Genomic DNA, 21,808 nt, shown 5'->3' with positions numbered 1-21,808 from the left:
ATGTGCATCCCCTTGCAAGATTTTGCTTCCTGTGCATGCACAGAAGCAATAACATGCTGGGGCGCACACAGGCAAGATACCCGAAGCTGCTTGCGCAGCGCATTGGTAGTAGGAGCAATCCGCCCCTGCTCCACATGGACCATTTTGGATGCAGGTAAGTGCAGGGTGCACGCAGAGACTCAGGGTGGGCAAAAAACGGGTCTATCAGAAGTTTCGCACACCATGGCCATTCCTTCCCAGCAACTAGGAAGAGACCATCTTCTGCCACATACTTCCCAGCGAGTGATTAGGGCCCACAGAGTTGGCCTACTCTGGGTCCTGTCGACTAGACAATGTTGGTTGGCAGGGCTGCGTGGGAGCGCCTCCTCTGTGACGGCTCCGGCTCTTTGGAACCAACTGCCCCCAGAGGTCCATACTATCCTCACCTAGCTCTTGTTAAGAAGAATGAATGGTTTTATATTTAAGGGTTTTACTGTTGATTGTTTTTAAATTTGTTGTTTGTCGCTCAGAGTCCACAAAAAGTTGGGCGGCTTAGAAATCCAATTAATAACTCCACAAACTGCTTTGGTTGCCAATTGGTTTCCGAACACAATTCAAAGTGTTGGTAATGACTTATAAAGCCCTACATGGCATTGAACCAGATTACCTATGGGACCGCCTTCTGCCGCATGAATCCCAGCGACTGGTTAGGTCCCACAGAGTCGGCCTTCTCCAGGTCCCATCAACTAGTGTCATTTGGCAGGACCTAGGGGAAGAGCTTTCTCTGTGGGGGGGGGGGCGGCCCTCTGGAATAAGCTCCCCCCGGGGATTCACACTGCCCCCACTCTCCTCACCTTTCATGAGAACTTGAAAACCTATTTATGCCCGCCAGGCTTGGAGTCATTAGATTCCAGCCTCTGGCCACTGAATGCTTAGTATGCTTGGTTTGTCTTTGAGTGAATGATTTTTGATATTTACCTTTTGTAATGTTTTAGATTAACTATGTAATTAATTGGATCCAATTGTATTTTGTACACTGTTTTATTGTTGAAATGTTGTGAGCTGCCCTGAGTCCACAGAGAGGGGGAGCTTACAAATCCAATTAATAAAATAAATAAGTAAGTAGGTAGGTAGGTAGGCAGGCAGGCAAGCGGGCGGGCGGACGGACGGACGGACGGACGGATGGATGGATAGATAGATAATAAACCCCTCGCTAAAAATTTTGAAGCCCACCCCTGGACATTTTTGTCTTGGCTATGCTCACTACTTTGAACTGGGAAAGCTGTGCCCAGGGGCCTCCAAACTCAACTTCATATCTTAAAAAGAAAAGAAAAGAAAAAAACCCAGCACAAACAATCAGTTCAGGAGCAATTCATGTCCGCCAACTCTGCCCCTTACCAGGTTTTTCAAAAGCGCCGTCACTTCCCTGCTGAAAACAGCCAGGTTGAGGAAGCCAGTAGAAAGTTCGTGGTTGTTCTGAGAAAGGTGGTTATTGCCAAAGTTCTCCAGAGTTTCGCTGTATTGTTCCTTGTTCTCCACATGAGCTGAGAAAATCAAACAAGAGAGGGGGAAATAAAGGTGAGGCTGGAAGATTGTTGGAGGTTTGAGATTCTCCTCAGCATCAGCATGAACGTGAATTAAACGAATAGGAACAGAAGAACCAAACTGTCTTTTTATTTATTTTTTTTCCTGTGAGTTAACCACCCTTTTGAGGGCAAAAAGAAATGACAACACATACCATATTTTTAAGAGTATCAGACACACCGGAGTATAAAACGCACTTTACCGTGTTTTCCCCAAAATAAGACACTGTCTTATATTAATTTTTGCTCCAAAAGTTGTGCTACATCTTATTTTCGGGAGGTGCCTTACTTAAAGCAGCTGCCACAAGATCCGACGGGACAGGGTGAGACGGAATGGGAATTGGGATCTGACACGCCCCTCCTGGCCACCTGCTTAACAGCCTCCCAGTCTCTACCGTCTAACTGCTCCAAGCTGCAGGAAGGATAAGGCGGGCTGCAATACCGGCAGCTTTGGGGGTTCCTTTCCTCAGCGGTTCGTTTCGTTACCTCTAGGCAGCTGCACCAACTTTTTCCTTCCTGGCAGTGGCGATGGCGGCGGCTTCCCTTCAAGGAGCAGCAGCAGCGCCAGGAACATCACGTGATGAAGGGAAGCCGCCGGAGCCACCGCCACTGGGAAGGAAAAAGTTGGTGCAGCTGCATAGAGGTAACAAAATGAACCGCTGAGGAAAGGAGCCCCCGAAGCTGCCGGTATTGCAGCCCGCCTTACCCTTCCTGCAGCTTGGAGCGGTTAGATGGTAGAGACTGGGAGGCTGTTAAGCGGGCGGCCAGGAGGGGCGTGTCAGATCCTGACTTCCATTCCGTCTCACCCCGTCCCCTCAGATCTTGTGGCAGCTGCTTTGCAAAGTTGCCCTGGTCACACATTTTGGATAATAAACAAAGTGAGACAGCAGCAGACTGTGTCTGCTGTACTAGATAGTACAAAGTGATGGAAGGGGCCAGCAGGAGACACCACATTATTACAGTACCACTATGAACAGCTTTGAATGGTACCGTACGTTTTTCCACCATACTGTATGTAAACTTGACTACGCCTTATTTTCGGGGGGGTGCCTTATATTAGCAAATTCTGCAAAACCTCTGACATGCCTTACTTTCGGGGTACGTCTTATTTTCGGGGAAACACAGTAGTTTTTGGGGAGGAAAATAGGGAAAAGAATCTGCTTACTAGATATTCATCTGGCCAGCATCCTTAGTCTGGTCAGCTTCAGCACATTATTTTATCCCCTGGTTAGGGCTTTTAAAAAAACCTTATTGGGAGAGAGTAACAATGAAAGAGCTTGCAAGCCAGTAAGAGCTGGGAATATCGCTAGCAACTGATTAGGGCTGGAAATAAAAATTTGGAGCAAGTTAGACCATTAGAAAAAAAACTGCAAAGACCTAGGGCTTGGAAAACATTCTTTGCAGAGAGTAACAATTGTTCTGCCGGCGTGTCTCAACCGCACATAATTACAGGGTAAATGGTCCAAAAAACACACACCACATGATAGAAGGAAAACCAAATGTCTTTATCAACAGAAAAGCAGAAAAAACTCCCTTTTTAAATGTCAAAGGGATTTTCTGGTACACACAAGGCACAGGTTAAATGCAATCCAATTTCTCACCCAGTAACTGGGAAATTGAGTCCAATTCCAAAGTCCAGAAAGTCCACACACAATCTTGAACAGGGAAACAGCAAAACCACAATCTTGATGAAACTATGAATCAGATAAACTTCCACGAGGCTAAATCAGCACGCTGCTCTTTTTATCTGTAGCACTAACTACAGCAGCCCCACCCAACCACAGGGGGCCTCACCTATCTCCTGTAATAATCCTTCAGTTGTTCTCCCCTATGCATCACTCTACGCATGCGTAGGTCTGTCATACGTTCTTGTTTTAGAATCCAGGGATGATAAGGATGATTGATCTCCTCCTGGGTTGTCTGCCAAACTCCCCTCTTCCCTGCTACTCATGCTTTCTTCGTCAGATGAGCCTTCATCAGGAGATTCTATCGGGAGCAAAACAGGCCTGTGGCATGTGGATGTTTCCCCCACATCCACATCCACCTCCACATTCCTTGGGGCAGGAGCTGGGCCAGAGCCAACCACAACAAACAATGAAGGAGCTTTCAAGCCAGTAAGAGCTGGGAACATTGTTAGCACTTGGTTAGGGCTGGAAAGAAACTTATTCAGAGGAAGTTAGAGCAATGAAAAAATCCGGCAAGGACTTAGGGCTAAGACACACCCAAATTATCAGCCTCTTTTAGGGAGGAAAAAGGTGCATCTTATACTCTTAAAAATACGATAAATTGCTTGATCTCTTTTGCCCAAGTGGTTTGTTGGAATTCTTGCAAATGATTCTAGACAAGTGATCTGATGAAGAAACTCCTTAGTACAGTGATGCCGAAGCTTTTTTTCCTTGAGTGCTAAAAGCGCACACATGCATACTATCATGCGTACGCATGTACCCACATCCATAATTCAATGCCCTCCATGTTGCCCCATTTCCCAACCTGGCAATGCTGTTTTTTCTCCCTCCCAGGCTCCAGAGGCTTTCTTGGAGCCTGGGGAGGGCACTTTTGCCCTCCTAGAGGCCAAAAACAACCTTCCCAGAGCCACTGTACAAGCCAAAAATCAGCTGGCCAGTGTGCACTGGAGCTGAGCTAAGGAAAAGAGCTCACTGGCCAGCAGATATGCAAACTGTGCCATGTGTGCCATAGGTTTGCCATCACTGCTGTAGTATTTTGAAACAAAACATACAAACGACAGGCAATCCTCGATTCAGACCAGTTCATTTTCTGATTGTTCAAATTTTGAGAAATGTGATTTAGGACTTTGCAGCATGCGATCAAGAGGCTCTGTGAGGGCATTTTTGGCTTCCAGAGTGCCTCGGGGGGGGGATGAGGGAGGACATTTTTGCCTTCCTCCAGCTCCAGGGAAGGCTTTGGAGCCTGGGGAGAGAGAAACATGAGCATCTCTTTGCGCCCTCCCAGGGGGGCCTGCCCCACTATTTGAGAAGCGCTGCTGTATCGCAAAGATCATGGGAATCTCCTTTTGCCCCAAGCAAAGTCCATGGGGAAGCCAGATTCACACTTAATAACCATGTTACTAGCTTCACAACTGCAGGGATTTGCTTAACAATGAGGAAGGTGATAAATGAGGCAAACCTCACTTTACAAATGTCTCACTTAACAGCAGAAATCCGGGGCTCAAATTGTGGCCCTAAATTGAAGACAATCGGGAGTTGGGGTCTAAACAAAAGAGACGCCGAATCAATTCCCTGGTTTGCAGTATTGACTTTGATGGGTGAACAAAAGCAGATGGAGACTGTAAGGCCCTGAAGGGAGGTTAGGTATGCAGGCTACCTAGAAATCCAATCCCCAAACATAACCTGAGAAAATAAGCAGACATTCTTGGCAGCTGAGGAGGAAACCAGCTGTCAAGGAATGTTTATAAATGGTTGTAGCCACTGCAGGAAAAGCAGAAAAGTTTTAGAGAGAGAAGGTGATAAGCAAAAAGAAAAAGATTAGAAGTTTATTTGGGGTTTTTTGTAATTTTTTTTAAAATTCTCTACAATTTATATATCAATATACATGCCTCAAAATATATCAATAACATACATATTTGTACATTTTTATTCAATCAGGCAAAAAGCAATATCCTGTTAACTCCTGTTCATCAGCCTCGGGGTAGATTCCTATTACTGGCTGTTACCGGCGCACTGTGCGGGCAGCTTCAGTCGTCGTGGGATATAAATATAAATATATTTGATATATATATTTGTTTAGGGAAAGTTATGTATGGTCGATGTCTGAATGGGTGAGACTGATTTTTAATGTTATCGGGGATTTTAGATTATGTATTTTATTGTTTCCTTGTAAGCTGCCTAGAATCCTTGTAGAAGGGTGGCATATAAATCTAATAAATGAATGAAGAAATGAACAAACAAACAAACAAACAAATACTGGTGGATACAAACTGAGACATGCTTACTGTAAACATAGGGGAATTGTACCCATACCTAAGAACGCCTCTCCTTACAAACTTTTCTAGATAAGAACCAGGTGTTCAAGATTTTTTTGCCTCTTCTCAAGAACCATTTTCCACTTACAAAACCCAAGCCTCTGAAACTGTAACCGGAAATGGCAGGGAGAAGCCTCTGTGGGTGTGGGGCCTGTCTAGGAATCTACTGGGAGGAAACAGGGCCTCCACCCTCCCTGTGGTTTCCCCAATCACACATATTATTTGCTTTTACATTGATTCCTATGGAAATAATTGCTTCTTCTTACAAATTTTCTACTTAAGAACATGGTCATGGAACAAATTAAGTTCGTAAGTAGGGGTACCACTGTATATGTTTGTCTGTCTTGTTTATGTAGGTGCCTTTATGTGTATATAATTTTTTTAATTGTAATTATTCTCCTCCTTGGTGAGGGCAGTTTTTGCCTAGGTCTGTTTCAACTTTTGTAATATTCAGATGTGTGGACTTCAACTCCCAGAATTCCCCAGCCAGTGTGGGACTCCTAGTTGAAGTCCATACACTTGAAAGTTGCCAAGGTTGAGCCACGCTGGCTTTGGTGTATGCAGCTTAACATACAGCTGCTTTCGAGCCTGTATCTACAAAGCCAAATGGCACATGACAAACCTATACCCCTCCCACGAGTGATCAGCCAGATGGCCTCCCAGGCTGATGCACCAGATGATAATGAGCGTTAACTTACTGAGCCCAGAAACATGAATCGCTTTCACGTATTTCCTGATCCGCTGAAGAATGGCTTGATCTTCATCCAAACTCTGAAATACAAAAAGGGAAAAATTGCAAAATTGTGTTAGATTGTTCATTTAGTTTTAATTTAATTGGATTTCTCAATTTAATTTATTTGTTGCTCTAAACTAGGGGTCTTCAACCTTAACAACTTTTAAGAATTGTGGACTTCAATTCCCAGAATTCCTCAGTCAGCTGTAGGAGCTGAAGTCCACAGTTTTTAAAGTTGCCAAGGTTGGAGACCCCTGCTCTAAGCAACAGTAGGAACAAGTTTACAAGTGATAGTAAAAAAGAGGGGAAAGGCTTGAATCAGCAAAGAGTTAATTGCAGTTTGGCAAAGTTTCAGTCATGATAACAGTGCTGGAAAATACTTGAGAAGTGTAATCGTTGGCAGGAGGGATAATCATTGTTTAGGGTCAAACAAGGGATAATGAATAAGAGAAGACCGTTTCCTTACTGTTGGGAAAGTCAGCTTGGGGAGAGAACTTGTACAGTATCGGTTCTTTGATGGTCTCCTTTTATCTGATGAAATTTTAGCATTTTGGCTCCTGATTTTAGACTGTATTTTTATGATCATAATGCACACTGAGAGCTTATGCATCAAAGACAAATACTTGGTCAATAAATAGTTCTGTTCCATTCTGTTCTTGATTTTAAAAGTTGGTAGAGATACAGGGAAAGGGGGTGCAATGGCTCAAGAGTTAAAGATGCTGAGCTTGCCAGATTCAAAAGCTGACAGCCAGATTCAAGATCTGAGCATCACATGATGGGGTGAGCTCCCATTCCTTGCCTCAATTCCCATCCACTTAGCAGCTTGAAAGCAGGCAAATGGGAGTAGATAAATAGGTACCACTCCAGTGGGAAGATAACAGTGTACCTCAGTGTATAGTCATTCTGGCTGCATTTTTCACAAGAGAAATCCCTGAAAGCTATCTGTTTGCATCCCTACTATTATTATCACTATTATTGTGCTTTTTTGTTGTTTCAACTTAAAGAATAAAAAGAAATTCCAAAGCCCAGATGCCAAATGCTCTTTTTATTCTTGAAGTCTGCCTAAAGCCCCATAGAAAATAAAAACATAATCAATACAATGCTTTTCAGTAATGCCAGCTTGGTGTATCATTTTTTAAAAGTTATAAGATGAGCAAAGGGGTGGCTGTGGCCAATGGATGCAGTTGCTAGGCGATATTTTCATTCCCTTTTCTCTATTAAAGAGGCATCACCTAAACCAGTGATGGCAAACCTATAACACACGTGTCACAGGTGGCACGTGGAGCATTTTCTGCTGGCACACAAGCCATTGCCCTAGCTCAGCTCCAACATGCATGTGCATGCCGGCCAGTTGATTTTCGGCTCATACGGAGGCTATGGGAGGGCGTTTTCGGCTTACAGGGGGATTCCGGGAGGGATGGGAGAGGGCATTTTTGCCATCTCCAGGCTCCAGGGAAGCCTCTAGAGCCTAGGAAGGGTGACAAACTGGCCTACCAGGCCCACCAGAAGTTGGGAAATGGGCATATTGGGCCCACCAGAAGTTGGGAAACAGCCCATTTCGCTCCTCCAGAGGGCCTCCAAGGGGAGGCGGAGGCCGTTTTCATCCTCCACAGGCACTGAATTATGGGCACTCGCACATGTGTTGATTATGAATGATGGGCACTCACACATGCACGATAGCACACGTGTGCACACTTTCGGCACCCGTAGGAAAAAAGGTTTGCCATCACTGCTCTAGAGCCTAGGGAGGGCAAAAAACAGGCCTACAGGGCCCACCAGAATTTGGGAAATGGGCAATTTCTGGCCTCCGGAGAGCCTCCAGGGAGAGGGGGGATCATTTTCACCCTCCCCAGGCATTGAATTATGGGTGTGAGCATTCGCACATGCACAACAGCACACACACACACACTTTTAGCACCCTTGGGTAAAAAGGTTCACCATCACCAGATTAGATTTAATTTACATTATTCCGCACAGGCATTTACTCCAAGATTTCTCCATGCTGGCTAGAGAATTCTAGGAGATGAAGTCCATGCATCTTAAAGATGCCATGGTAGAGAAACATTGATCTACTCCAACTAGCATTGTCTCCGGCAAAGGAATCTTTCCCCCTCTGCTGCAGATTCTCTTTTGCCTGGAGCTAAACGGGGAATTCATTGCCTGCAAGGGTCAGAGGGGCTGTGAATTTGACCCAAACCACCTGAGTCAGCCTACAGTTTCTCCCGTACCTCACATGACAAGAGTTCACCTGGGCAAGGCAGATCTGACAGCAGAAGTCTTGGCATGTTTGATCTTGTTGGAGGAACTGCAGGAGGATCAAGGGAAGGTGGATCACATGCATGACAGGAGACAGATTGTCGGTTGAGGAATTATTATTATCCAGCACTGCAAGATCCATCAAGAGGCCTCAGACTGGAAGGAAGGAATCACACCATTGCAACACAATGCAGATCTCAATGCAGAGCTTTCTATATTGTCCTGTTAGGAGAACATCTGTAATTCTCAACTTTACAAACTTTTGATTAGCAACCATTTGAAGTTCATTCGTTCGTTCATTCCTTCATTCATTGGATTTGTATGCCGCCCCTCTCCAAGGATTCGGGGCGGCTTGCAACATATCAAAACAATATACAATATATCTGGCCACTCGGACATTGCCTATCTCCGGTGGCTGCTTGGGGATGAGCAGACCAGGATTACGACACAGGTGGCCAGATTCTGCGTGGCGGCAGCGGGGATTTGTCGCAAATGTGTGCCTTCATAGCGAAATATGTACATCTCTTGTATAGTTACGATGGGTCAATCTTGGTTGCTCAGCCTGTTTCTTGTTATTTTTCCTTTTAATTATTATTAATATTATATTGATGGTCTTTGACCGTAAATAAAAAATTTATTATTATATCTTAAAAATCCAATTAATATAGCTAAAAATCTTTAAAAACTCTAATAACATTTAAAACCATTCATTCCCATTCACGCAGCAAGTCTTACTACACTCGTTGGCCAGGGGCCTAGGGTCTAATGACCCCAAGCCTGGCAGCACAGATGAGTCTTTAGACTCTTACAGAAGGCGAGGAGGGTGGGGACAGTGCAAATCTCTGGGGGGAGCTGAATTCAGAGGGCCGGGCCCCCCAGAGAAAAGGCTCTTCCCCTAGGGCCCACCAAGTGACATTGTCTGGAGAAGGCTGACTCTGTGGGACCTAACCGGTCACTGGGACTCATGCAGTTATAACACCAGAGGTGGGATTCATCTGGTTCGGATCGGTTCAGGCAAACTGAATATTAATTTTACATCTGGTTCACTGAACCGGGGAGTTGCAAGGACTGGCTGATGCTGCCCACCCCATCCCTCCCCTCTCAGGAGTCTCCATACAGCCCTGTTTTGGATGCCAGGTGACTGCAGGGCCTGCAAAGAGGCTCTGGGAGGGTGAGGGCCTACCAGAAGTAGTGCAAGTCCGGAAACAGGCCCATTTCCAGCCTCCAGAAGGTCATTTTCTCCCTCTCAGAGGCTCCAGGAAAACCTCCAGAACCTGGGGAGCAGTATTGGGCTCCTACCAGTACAGGCCCCTCAATAGAGTGGTAGCAAAAATGGAGCTGTGCGCGCAGCTCCGCATGACCAGCAAAGGGGGGGGGGGTGCCCATGCCCGCGTGAGATTTGGCTTCTGTGCATGCACAGGAAGCCAAATCTCGTGCGAGGAGGCTCGCGCATGTGGGATTTCACCGATTTTCGGTGATTTCTTTTCTTCCACACATGTGTGGAAGCAAAAAGCAGTGAAAATTGGTGAAATCTCACACACGCAAATGTCCTTGCATGAGATTTGCCAAATCCCACCTGACGGTCACGTGTGCACTCCCACCTGCTGGTCACTAGTAGCAGCGGTGATGGGGAACCTTTGCCTGACAGGGAGGGTGAAAAACGGGCCTACTGGAAGTACCAGGCATAAACTGTTTGACGGTCTTACTGTAATCATCAATTATTCAAACGGGACCTCACTTAAATGAGAATTGGGGGTGTACACTTCGTATTTTGAGCCCCTTGGGGACTTTTCCTTTAATGTTTGGGATGTTCCTGCCAACAGAAAACAAGCCAAACAGCTGGCCTGATCCATTGGAGTGGAGACTCTCTGGGCATCCATCCCCAGACAAATGACTCAGCCCAAGAGATGAGATCCAGAATAAAGGAGAAAAGTAGACTTTCTTCGGAAAGAGAGAGAGAGGAGGGACAGTAGCTCTGCAGCTGGCAAAGCCCTTACAAAAACCCCTTCTATTCAATTCTATTCAATCTCGAGATCTCTCTGTGCAAGGATCGCATTGACACTTAGCTTTCCAGAAAGAGGCCTTGAACCCGTTCAAATGGACTTCGCCAGCGAGTAAGAATCACAATAAGCTTCAAAAATAGGGTCTTTGGGGCAGTGCTTCTCTATCTCTCTCTATTGCATAATGGACACCAGTCAGTCAATGGGTGCATTCTCTATTTTATCATCTCAATTCAGCAAGTACCAGTTAGTACAAGATACGAGCCGCCAATTGGCAAGGAGAACTGGCCCAAGAATGACAGCAATGTAATCTAAATTTAGGCGGAGCGTAATACATATTCACAACTAAACCAAAGGAAATCCTTAGGGAGCAAGACAGAGACTGGCACAGCCTACTCAACAGTGGGCAACCTGGGCAGCTGCCATGCCAAGGAGCCCATAAATAAGAAAATAAGGTCAATCCAGGATTATAAGCCTCAAATCCTTTCCAAGAATTACGAGATGCCAAGAATTTAGCATGCCATCTACACGCTGTCCGGTCACTGATTTTTTACCTCCAGGAATTTGTATCATCACAAGGAAAAACAAACAGAGAAAGTGCTCTTTCAGGCTGATTCAAAATATATAGCACCTTACGCAACTTGGCAAACATATCTCTAGTTTTCCTGTTGGCATGGATGTCGGGAGAGAGAGGTGTTTATGCACATGTTTTAGGAGTGTTTGGTAGTGCAGAAATTCTGGAAAGAGGTGCAAGAGGAAATTAATAAGGATGTTAAATATAAAATGGGTGATTACAATGGAGAAGGGAGTATTAGTAATAAGGAGAGATATGGGTGAATTCAGAGAAATTAAAGAAGCAGCTATAGAAAGTGCTCAAAGCGGTATTAGGTTGGAAGGATGCCACAAAATGGACAATACAAAATTGGTACACGGTGGACTCAATTTTAGTTTGAAATTATGGCTAAAAAGATGAATATGATTAATGAAAATAAAGTGAAAGAACTGATGGGAAGATGGGACAGAGTTAGTGGTTATATGAGTAGAATTCGAGACCATAAACTGGTATAACTCTACAGTTTGTAAATATTATAATGTACTTGGTTTAAAATGATGTAAAAAAGATACGCCCACATTTTGGTGGAGGGATCTGAATGAATGATGTCGGGTGATGGGAGCACGCATCACTGTGTCCTATGTTTTATGTAGTGTGTATCTGTTATTATTAAAAAATTAATAAAATTTATTTTTTTAAAAATTAAGCAAACGTATCTCTAGTTTGATGGAAGGCACCAGCTAGAAACTGAGAGTGAGTTCCCAGACACATTTCCTCACAGGAAGAGTTAAAGCATAGTTGGAATTCTCCTTCAACACCCGCTTTCCTCCAAAAACTCCACATTCCTCAAATATTGAGATATAGCACAACCACCAGTATTTCTCAATGTGCCTATGAATGGGCATCTGGACATTTCATGCAAAATAGGCGTTGATTGCTTACCTGAACGCCTCTTCTCGTACGGTGAGCGGGTACAGCAGTCACATGGGTTGCTCATGTCCAATCCGGTGGAACTGAGCCTAGTATTAAAAAAGCTTGCCGGATCCGCCCCTTCCCCAGAATTCGCGAATCCATAGACTAGGCTCAGTTGTGAAGCTCTGTAGTGTTCAACTCTCATAGTTAGAGGAAGAAAGGTATAGAAAGGTAAAGAAGACACATACAAGGGCGGGAAGTGACTGCTGTACCCGCTCACCGTACGAGAAGAGGCGTTCAGGTAAGCAATCAACGCCTATTCTCCGTACTGAAGGAGCGGGTCCAGCAGTCACATGGGACATACCCAATAGATGGTCCCTAGGGTGGGATTAGCTTGCTATCGTGAGAGATAACGGATTGGAGTACCCTTCTGCCGAAGGCAGCGTCCGCTGAAGCATAAGAATCAATTTTGTAGTGCCTGATGAAGGAATTTGGCGAGGCCCAAGTGGCTGCTTTGCAGACCTCCTCCAACGGGGCTTGAGTCGCCCAAGCGGCCGAGGTGGCTGCGCTCCTGGTGGAATGCGCAGTGATGTTCCTTGGAACTGAGAGGGAGGCCGACTCATAGGCCTTAGATATAGTCCCTCTGATCCAACGGCCTATTACTGTTGAAGACACTTTGGCCCCCATGACTCTGGGATGATAGGCTACAAAAAGTGCTTCTGACCTCCGAAAGGGTCCTGTGCGTTGGATATATATTCTCAGCGCTCTGGTGAGATCCAGGGTGTGCCATCTAATTGCCAAGGGATGGTCTCATTGGAGGCAGAAGGAAGGTAGGACAATATCCTGAGATCTGTGGAACATGGAACTGACCTTGGGTAAGAAGGTGGGGTCCAGTCGCAAGACTACCTTGTCCTGATGGAATTGGCAAAGGTCCTGCCTGATTGAGAGGGCAGCCAGCTCCGAAATGCGTCGGGCAGAGGTAATAGCCACCAGGAAAGCTACCTTAAAGGATAGGTACCTGAGGGACGCCGATTTTAGGGGTTCGTATGGTGCCTGCGTGAGGGAATGGAGAACCCGTGGCAAATCCCAGGATGGATACCTGTGGACCTTGGAAGGTCTGAGGTTGGCTATGCCCTTGAGGAATTCCTGAACTTCAGGGAGGGATCGGAGAGGCTGTCTGCGGGGACCCCCTAGGACAGATGAAATGGCTGCCAGATGACGCCGGAGGGTGCTGGTGGAAAGTCCTTTTTGAAAGCCTTGCATAAGGAAGGAAATAATTCTGTGTATGGGGATGCACAGAGGGGAGAGACCTTCCTGTAGACACCACTGGTGAAACTTGGACCACGTGTGGTCGTAGATTCGATTGGTCGAGCCCCTTCTGGCCTTTAAAATGACCTCCACTGAATCGGGGTCATGCCCACGCAGTTCTAAATCTCTCCTGATAACAGCCAAGCGGTGAGGTGGAACCACTCCGGGTCTGGATGGAAAGAGGCCCCCTGCCGCAGCATATCCCCCGAAACGGGGAGTCGCCAAGGGTCCTGGACGGACAGCTGTTGGAGATCCGCGAACCAGGGCCGGCGGGGCCAATGAGGGGCGATTAGGATTACTCGGGCCCTCTCTGTGAGGACCTTGTGAATCACGTCCGGGAGGATTGGAATCGGAGGAAATGCGTAGAGTAGGCCTGGAGGCCATGGACTCCGGAGGGCATTGATTGCTTCCGCTCCCGGGGATGGAAATCTGGAATAGAAGCGAGGGAGTTGGGCGTTCGCATTGGTCGCGAAGAGATCCAGAACTGGAAGGCCGAATCTGAGGGTGATTTGATGGAACAGGTCTTGATGGAGGTTCCACTCTCCTGGGTCTATCGTTGCTCGGGATAGCCAATCCGCCTGGACGTTGAGACTCCCCGAGATGTGATCGGCTAGGAGCGACTGGAGATGTTTTTCCGCCCAAAGGCCCAACTTGAGGGCCTCCCTCATGAGAGCCTTGGATCTCGTGCCCCCCTGTCTGCAGATATGGCTTTTTGTGGCAATGTTGTCGGTGAGAATGAGAACGTGCCGGTTGGGAATGCGAGGAGAGAAATGCTTCAGAGCCAGGGAGACGGCTCTTAACTCTAGCCAATTGATTGGCCTGGAAGCTTCCTCCGGGGACCACGTGCCCTGGGCTATCATCCCCTGGGCGTGGGCGCCCCATCCCGATAGACTGGCATCTGTGGTGATGACAAATTGATCCGGGCACCTGAACGGGGATCCTCTGTCCATGGCCGGAGACTTCCACCACTTGAAGGATCTGCGAACACTCAGTGGGATGACAATGCGTCGATTTGAGTTGCTGTGCCCCGATCTCTGAAAAGGCAACAGAAGCCACTGGAGTTCCCTAGCATGAAGGCGAGCCCAGGGAATGATGCCTATGCATGACACCATCTTCCCCAAAAGGGAAGATAGAGTAACTATGGATACTGAAGGATTAGATAAAATGTTAGAAATTAACTCCACTATACTGAGTTTTCTCTCGGGAGAGAGAAAAACCTGGGAAGATTTTGAATCAATAATGGATCCCAGGTGAGGAATGGAAGTGGAAGGTTGGAGGTGACTTTTTTCAAAGTTGATGGAAAACCCATGGTCCTGAAGGACTGACATGGTGACAGAAAGGTCTGATTTCACTCTCTCTAGGGAGTTCCCATGAATTAAAATATCATCAAGATAACATAAAATGTGGATGGGAGACGCCCGGATATAGGCCGCCAGGGACCCCAAGAGCTTTGTAAAGACCCGAGGGGCCGAGGAAAGGCCAAATGGCATCGCCCTATACTGGAAATGCCTGCCTTGAAAGGAAAAGCGTAAAAATTTTCTGTGGCATTTGGCTATAGGAATGTGAAGGTAGGCCTCAGTGAGGTCTAAGGAGACCATGAAATCTCCTGAGTGAATGGCGGCCAAAATAGAAGACAAGGAGTGCATCTTAAACTTCCTATATTTGATGAATAGGTTTAGTTTCTTTAAATCCAAAATGGCTCTCCAACCTCCGGAGGACTTTGGAACCATAAATAGGATGGAGTAAAAACCTAGGCCCTTCTGACCGGAAGGGACTGGTTGAATGGCTCTAATGGACAATAGATGAGAAATGGCCTCCTCCATACGGTTACAATCTGAGGATGACCTGGGAGAAGGGCAGGAAATAAAACGTTTAGGGGGAGGAGAAATAAATTCTAAAAGAAGGCCTGATTGAACAGTGTCAATGACCCAAGGGTCCTTGGAGGTGAGACGCCAATTTGAAGCGAAATGAGCTAGGCGACCCCCTATGGGAATGGAGGAAAGATTACCATCTAGGTTTTTTTGAAGCCCTGTTAGAGGAAGCTCCCCTTTGGAAACGAAAGCCTCTACCCCTGGAGTTCCTACCTTGGGAACGAAAGCGGGGGGAATACTGACCTGGAGATCTCTGATAGGAAGCCGCTTGATCTTGCTGGCGCCCTGGGCGACGAAAGGACTGCGTTTTGGTAACCTTTTTCGTGGTTGGACCCAAAACCTTCTTCTTGTCCGTGGTCTCCGTGAGGAGTGGATCCAGAAGATCACCGAAGAGAAGGTCGCGCTTTAAGGGGCCCTGGGATAACTGCCATTTTTGGCGAACTCCCGCTTGCCAAGGGCGAATCCATAGGAGTCTTCTTGCCGTTGTAGAAGCTGCAATAGACTTAGCAGAAAATCTAGTAGATTGCAAGGTGGCATCAGCCACGTACTGGGCAGCTGCAAAGACTTTGTTGAAGTCTTGTTGACCTCTCAAGTCATCTGGAGGAATGTGCTGTTGAAGTTGGCGAAGCCACAGCAGCATGGCTCTGGAGAAGAAGGAGGCTGCTGCAGAACTTTTAATGGCCCAGGAATCAGCGGAGAATCCTCTTTTGAGCATTTGCTCGATGCGCTTGTCCTCTGGACGGAGGACTTCCTCCGCCTCGCCTGGCACAGCCGCTGCCGAGTGAAGAATCTTGACAGGTTCATCTGGTTTGGGAAAAGATAGAAGCTCTTCATAGGAAGAGGAGAGTTTATACAACTTTCTGTCCTTGGTGGAGGGATTAAGGCCAGAGGCTGGAAAATCCCACTGTTTGAGTAAGGCATCTTTAAACAATTTAGGCATAGGAATTACCTCGTTATCCTCCTGTTCCTCTGTGAAGTAAGGTAAATTCTCCTCCGGGGGATCAGTAGAAGTGGAGGCTTGTTTCTCCTGGGCTGCTAATCCCGTAGAAATTCTAGCTTTGAGGAGGAGAGATTTGAATAGTTGAGAAGGGAAAATAGTAATTGGAGGAGGGACCTTTATTTGGGATTCCTCATCCTCTGATAAGCCCTGAAAAGGGTCTTCATCCTCCTCTACATCCTCATATTCATCCTGGGAGGACTCTGAATCATCCTGAATAGGAGCTCTGACCGCTGGGGAAGAACCCAAGGGGCGGGAGGAACGAGAAGGAGGAAGAGGTAAAGGAAGCTCATTGATGGAGGAGAATTTGGCATCAATGGCTTTGGACAACACAGCAAAAATAGATTGGAACTCAGGAGGTAAACTGGAAATATCAGCAGAAATGGCAGAAGAATCCCTAAAGGCCTGGGAGGATCCTGGCTGGGGGGAATCTTCAATAATATCTGGTTCCTCTGGACCTATGCCCCATAGGTTAGGTTGGGGTCTGTCTAGGTTTGGCTCATCCAGAGATAACACAGGGACCCCAGAAGGAGGCAGACTAGAGGCCTCTGGTGGGTCTTGACTACTGATTACTTGGGCCTGCACTTTCAAACGTTTTGCTGATTTGTCATGAATTTTTTGTAGGGCTAGGTCCCTTCTCTTCTCGGCCCTGGTGACCTTGGTCGAGGGGCGGGCCCCTGGAGAAGAGGAGGAAGAGGCCTGGGGGATACTAGTAATCTCATCGCCTGTAGGCCTGGCCTCTCTGGGACCTTTAGTTGTGCCTCTCTTGGGAAAAGTAGCCATAGTCTGACAATTAACAGAAGACAAGGCTGAGCCAATAACTAAATTATAAGGAGAAGATTTCAAGGACTTCCCAAGAGGAATGGATCCTGCTTCGAGGCCTCGAAGCTGCTGAAACGTGAGGACAATCTGGGCAAACCCAGAGTTCGTGCCCCCAAATCCAGCGGGGCCAGCCTCCCTAAACTTTGCAATTAAGTAAAACCAAGGCACTCTGGTTGGAGGCTTAGCCGGTGGAGAATTTAGCCTGGGACCCCCAAGGCCCGCTCCCGGATCCACGCGGTGGACTGAGGCCTACGCGGCTGGCAGAAGGCCAACACGAGAGGCCTAGATTTTTTAAAAAAGGGCGCGAAGGCCTTCGCGCCGAAAAAATCGCTCCGTAGAATTTCTTAAGGGAAAAGCGATCGACTAAGTCCAGGAGACTAGAAGGCGTCTCACTCCGCAGGAGGTATTTTATAAGCCCTTAAATATTTGTATACAATAAATAAACAATAATTCAATGATAAATACTTGCACCAGGACCTCCAGGCCAAGGGATTAGAAGAATCCACAAGCGGCCGCAGGAATCGTAACCGGCAAAACCGCCGGGGGAAAACGAAACCGCAACTTCTCCCAAGGAAAAAAGCCGAGCCGCTTTTTAACTTTTTTTCTTTTAAACGGCTGGCGCAATTAGTGCAAGTAATTAAATAAAGACAATAAATCTTACTACTTTTTTGAAGGAAAGATCGAAGGGAAGGTGTTAAAATGTTGAACGAGCTATCACAATACAACCGCAGGATATGCGAACTGAGCGAATTCTGGGGAAGGGGCGGATCCGGCAAGCTTTTTTAATACTAGGCTCAGTTCCACCGGATTGGACATGAGCAACCCATGTGACTGCTGGACCCGCTCCTTCAGTACGGAGAAAACCTTTTTGGGACTCATTCATTTTGTCTTTGGGGACTGATGTAAAAAATGCCTTTTACACTGCCTTTCCCATCATTGCTGCCAGTGATGGGCCCCACACGGTACAAATGGGATCGGCGATCTGTTAGGACTTTTTGATGGGTTCTGGAGGCCGGCCCGGCTGCATGGTGCCCGACAAATGTTTGTGTGTCCCCTCATGAGATTCCGCTTCTGTGCATGCACTTGAAGTGAAATCTCATGTGAGGACGCTTGCTCAGGTGAGATTTCGGCAATTTTTGCCCTTTTTTTTGCTCCTGTTCATGCGCAGAAGCAAAAAAAGGGGGGGGGGGTGTTTGCCAAAATCTCGGCCATGCAAGTATCCTCATGTAAAATATCACTTTGGGTGCATGTGCAGAAGCAAAATTTCACGCGGGGGCCTGTGCACATGTGTCGGCCGCACATGGGCCCAGGCCAGCCTCAGGATCCCGTACAGGTAGGAAAAAGCCAGTGCAGTTCTTCACTGATTGCTGCCCTGTTTAAAAAACAACTCATGACAAAATCCTAAATAAATAATAAACTAAATCCCAAAGTACCTATGAAAAGTTTAATTATTTAAAAAAATTACAACTGCTGAAATGGATAAACTCACAGTAGAGCTAAAGGGACAAAAAAAATTCAAATTACTATAACATACGGGAAAAATGGTATCCAGTGGATAGAATATAAAGAAAAAAAAGGAAAGTTAAACAAATATAGAATTCTGTAAATATGTAAATGTAAATGTGACAAATGAAAGCAGTTAATATGCAATGTATTGATATATTAACAAGAGATGAACGTACACGTGACAGTGTAGAATTGCTCAAAGATGCATTGTGATTTTTTAAAAAAGATTTGAAAATTAATAAAGTATATTTTTTTAAAAACTATTGACTATAGAATACTTTGGATCAAAGAAACAAGGATGTGGACGGCTGCCCAAGAGGAGAAAGGAAAGAGATTCAGGTAGAGTCTGATAATTGCTAGTAAAACCTGATAGCCCAGAAAGTTATGAGATCATCTAACTTTATTGGTGGGGGAGGGAGGAACACAGAGAAAGGGAGGGAGAGAGGGAGAAAGAGACTTGGTAAATTTCCTAAACACTTCTCAGTCTTGGAATGTACAGTGTCTAGGATAAGAGCTTCAGCTCCAAATAAATCTAAGTTTATTTATTTTATTTTATATATATATAATCTTTATTGAAAATAAATGGGGAAGGAGTACAAAAAATAAAAGCACTGTGCAGGTACAGATACAAATGTGTATGAGCTTTGAATATATATTTGTACATCGGGTTACACATTTATGTAAGAGGAAAAAAGGACAAGGGAGAGGGAAAGGAAGAAAGAGACAAAAAGAAAGAAATAACAAAGAGAAGAAAGGGAAAAGAAAAAAAGGGGGGGAGAAGGGGAAATAAGTTTATGTCTATAAATTTATCAAGTATTGTAGATTGTTGTCAACTTATCTGTTGACCCGATTATTCTACAGCTTCTAAGTTCTCTACTATACTATCAGTGTACATCATCTTTTTGGAATTCTGATCTTGGGTTTGGGTTAACATTTTTATCTTTTTGTTCTGTCTGTCTTTTTCCACTGACGTTTGTTATTGTTTTGTGGATTTGTGGAGTAGTCATTTTGGATAGAGGTTCTGGACTTCATATTGGATTTGTGTATTCTCTTTCCCCCAGCCAGATATACCACTTGTTCTGCGCTTTGTAGAATTCTGATCAAATAAATCTAGGTTTAACCTAACTAGGCCAATAGAAATTGCTATTATTATTGTTGTTGTTGTTGCTGCTGCTGCTGCATTGCAAATGCCATTAAGTCATTCTGCAAAAGTGGATTTCCAAGCAGGGGTGAAATGCTCCCAGTTCGGGTGTGCCTGCTTGTTACTGTAGAGGCAGTTGTGATCGCAGCATGAGGCTTTGCCCACCCACCCGAACGCACCATCTGGGTTATTTTACTCTCCGCACATGCACGGAATGCTCTTTGGCACCCCCCCTAACTCTTAATGAGGTTCACTCAGTGTATCATGGTCTCCTTCCATCTTAACTAGACCATAATTTTGGTGGGGTCTTTAGAGCAGTGAATGGTTGTTCGCAGGCCCATCCAAAGAAAGCCCAGATCTTCCAACTTCAATTCTTCTCCTTTTAGAGCCAATGCATATTCAGAAAACACAAAAACAATAAGAGAAACATGGGATGCAGGTAAACTGAAAGCAAGTAAAGACTCATTTGTTTAATAAAAGGGAGTGAAGAGCTCAAGTTCCATCTAGGTAAGACAGAGTGTTTCATTCTGAAATAGTGTCTTTCCCTAGTTTTGTTATTTTTTGTAAAAAAAAATATTAACTCCATATTCATACATATAATCAATGAATATACCTTACAAACATATAAATGACATACAGTTACATATTGTCATATTGTAACTGAGATAATATTCCAGTTACAATGGTATAGAGTGTAATTAGTGTAAATTAAAAGGAATGCTGAGTCATGGTGTATCAGCAGAATGTGCTACGACCTGATTGGTTAAGAACTGTATATACTGTAATGCACCTTTGCATAGGTGTGGTTTGTGGTTACTCTGTGGTTGGTCTATGACTGTGGTTAGTGGTGTCGTCCAGTAAGAAAGTGTTGGTGTTATGTAAATAGAATATAGAGAGTATAGTTTTGCTACAAAGAAGTAAACGTCTTCTCAAGAATTTCTGCTGCATTGTCTTCATTCTGAAACGTCTCCAGTTCCTGATTATTATTATTATTATTATTATTATTATTATTAGTAGTAGTAGTAGTAGTAGTAGTAGTAGTAATAGTAGTAGTAGCAGTAGTAGTAGTAGTAGTAATTATTTATTAGATTTGTATGCTGCCCTTCTCTGAAGACTCGGGGTGGCATACAAATCAGATGATATTGTATCTGATTCTGGGTGGGCAGCTTCTGAATGCAAACTCTGATGCTCATTTCTAGCTGATCTCTTTTGTATTCATATCAACACCTCAATCATATTAATAAGTCATCAGTCTGTGTTCATGTTTCTCTAGTTTCGAATCAACCCGATGAATAGAAGTTTTCATGATAAACAGAAATGGGTCATTCTTCGTCAAGTGGACCACGTGTCCACTTGACTGATTTTTCAATCACCTTCATTAGAAAGAGCAAGTTTTTTTCTATCGCTCTGTGTTTTCTCACCTTCAATCATCTTTATTTTTATTTCCTTAGAAAGAGCGTGTTTTTTTCTATCATATATGTTATTTTTGTGAAGGTTTCTTTTCAAATCGGGCTTCAGTTTCACCTGGTCCACTTGACAAAGAATGACCCAAATTATACCTCCTCCTTCTAATCTAATCAAATCTTTATTATGGGTATCTGGCTAACAGGAACAAAAAAAGTAAGAAGAAGGGAGAGGGGAGGAAGACGTGTAAGAGAAGGAAAATTAATGAAGATTTTCCAGCTCCAAACAAAGATGCAAAATACACAGACAAATGTAAAATTGTGCAACCGCAAAGGGCCCAACTGAACAATGGTCAGGCAAGGGTGGGGGGAGGGAGGAGGAGAAGAAAGTCACATGCTTTGCCAAGAATTCTCTCCTGGTATATAATGTTAGTACATGGGCAGTGTTTCTAGTACATTGAGAGCTGCCCAGAGTGGCTTTGGACTCCAGCGATGCCAAACTAAAATTAAATAAATGTTCGCTCAGAACGCCAAATGCCTGCTAAGCTTGTAGAAATTGTGGGCTCTCTAACCAGCCAAAGCAAAATGTCTATGGAGGTTCTGAGCCATCCAGGTCGTGGTTGTCCCAAAGGTGCTTTATCAAGAGGCAACTGGACTTTCTGGTTTTTCTTAGAAGACATTTCACTTCTCATCCAAGAAGCTTCTTCAGTTTCTTCAAAGGAAGAATGTGTATAGAAAGTTTTC

At 45.1% G+C, this 21,808-nt stretch overlaps 1 protein-coding gene across 7 annotated transcripts in view; it reads right to left on the bottom strand.

The window, feature by feature from the left end:
* Nucleotides 1-21,808, bottom strand: part of ASAP3 (ArfGAP with SH3 domain, ankyrin repeat and PH domain 3) — a 175,046-nt gene that overhangs the window by 140,419 nt on the left and 12,819 nt on the right. For 4 of the 7 annotated variants that reach the window (XR_011560334.1, XM_070764522.1, XM_070764519.1 and 1 more), the window contains exons 2-3: nucleotides 6,261-6,333; nucleotides 1,378-1,523 (exon numbers count right to left, since the gene is read on the bottom strand). Coding sequence is in view for 5 of the 7 variants with exons in the window: in XM_070764522.1 (XP_070620623.1) it covers nucleotides 1,378-1,523; nucleotides 6,261-6,333 (219 nt within the window). In the remaining 2 variants the exon portion in view is untranslated. Of the gene's footprint in view, nucleotides 1-1,377; nucleotides 1,524-6,260; nucleotides 6,334-8,543; nucleotides 8,680-21,808 lie in introns of those variants that run through there. The other 3 variants (XR_011560333.1, XM_070764521.1, XM_070764518.1) reach the window with 3 other exon arrangements.

Source organism: Erythrolamprus reginae, chromosome 11 (assembly GCF_031021105.1).
Source record: "Erythrolamprus reginae isolate rEryReg1 chromosome 11, rEryReg1.hap1, whole genome shotgun sequence".
NCBI lineage: Eukaryota > Metazoa > Chordata > Lepidosauria > Squamata > Dipsadidae > Erythrolamprus > Erythrolamprus reginae.
The sequence above is the reverse complement of the archived record's forward strand: the minus strand, read 5'-3'. Positions and strand labels throughout refer to the sequence as shown.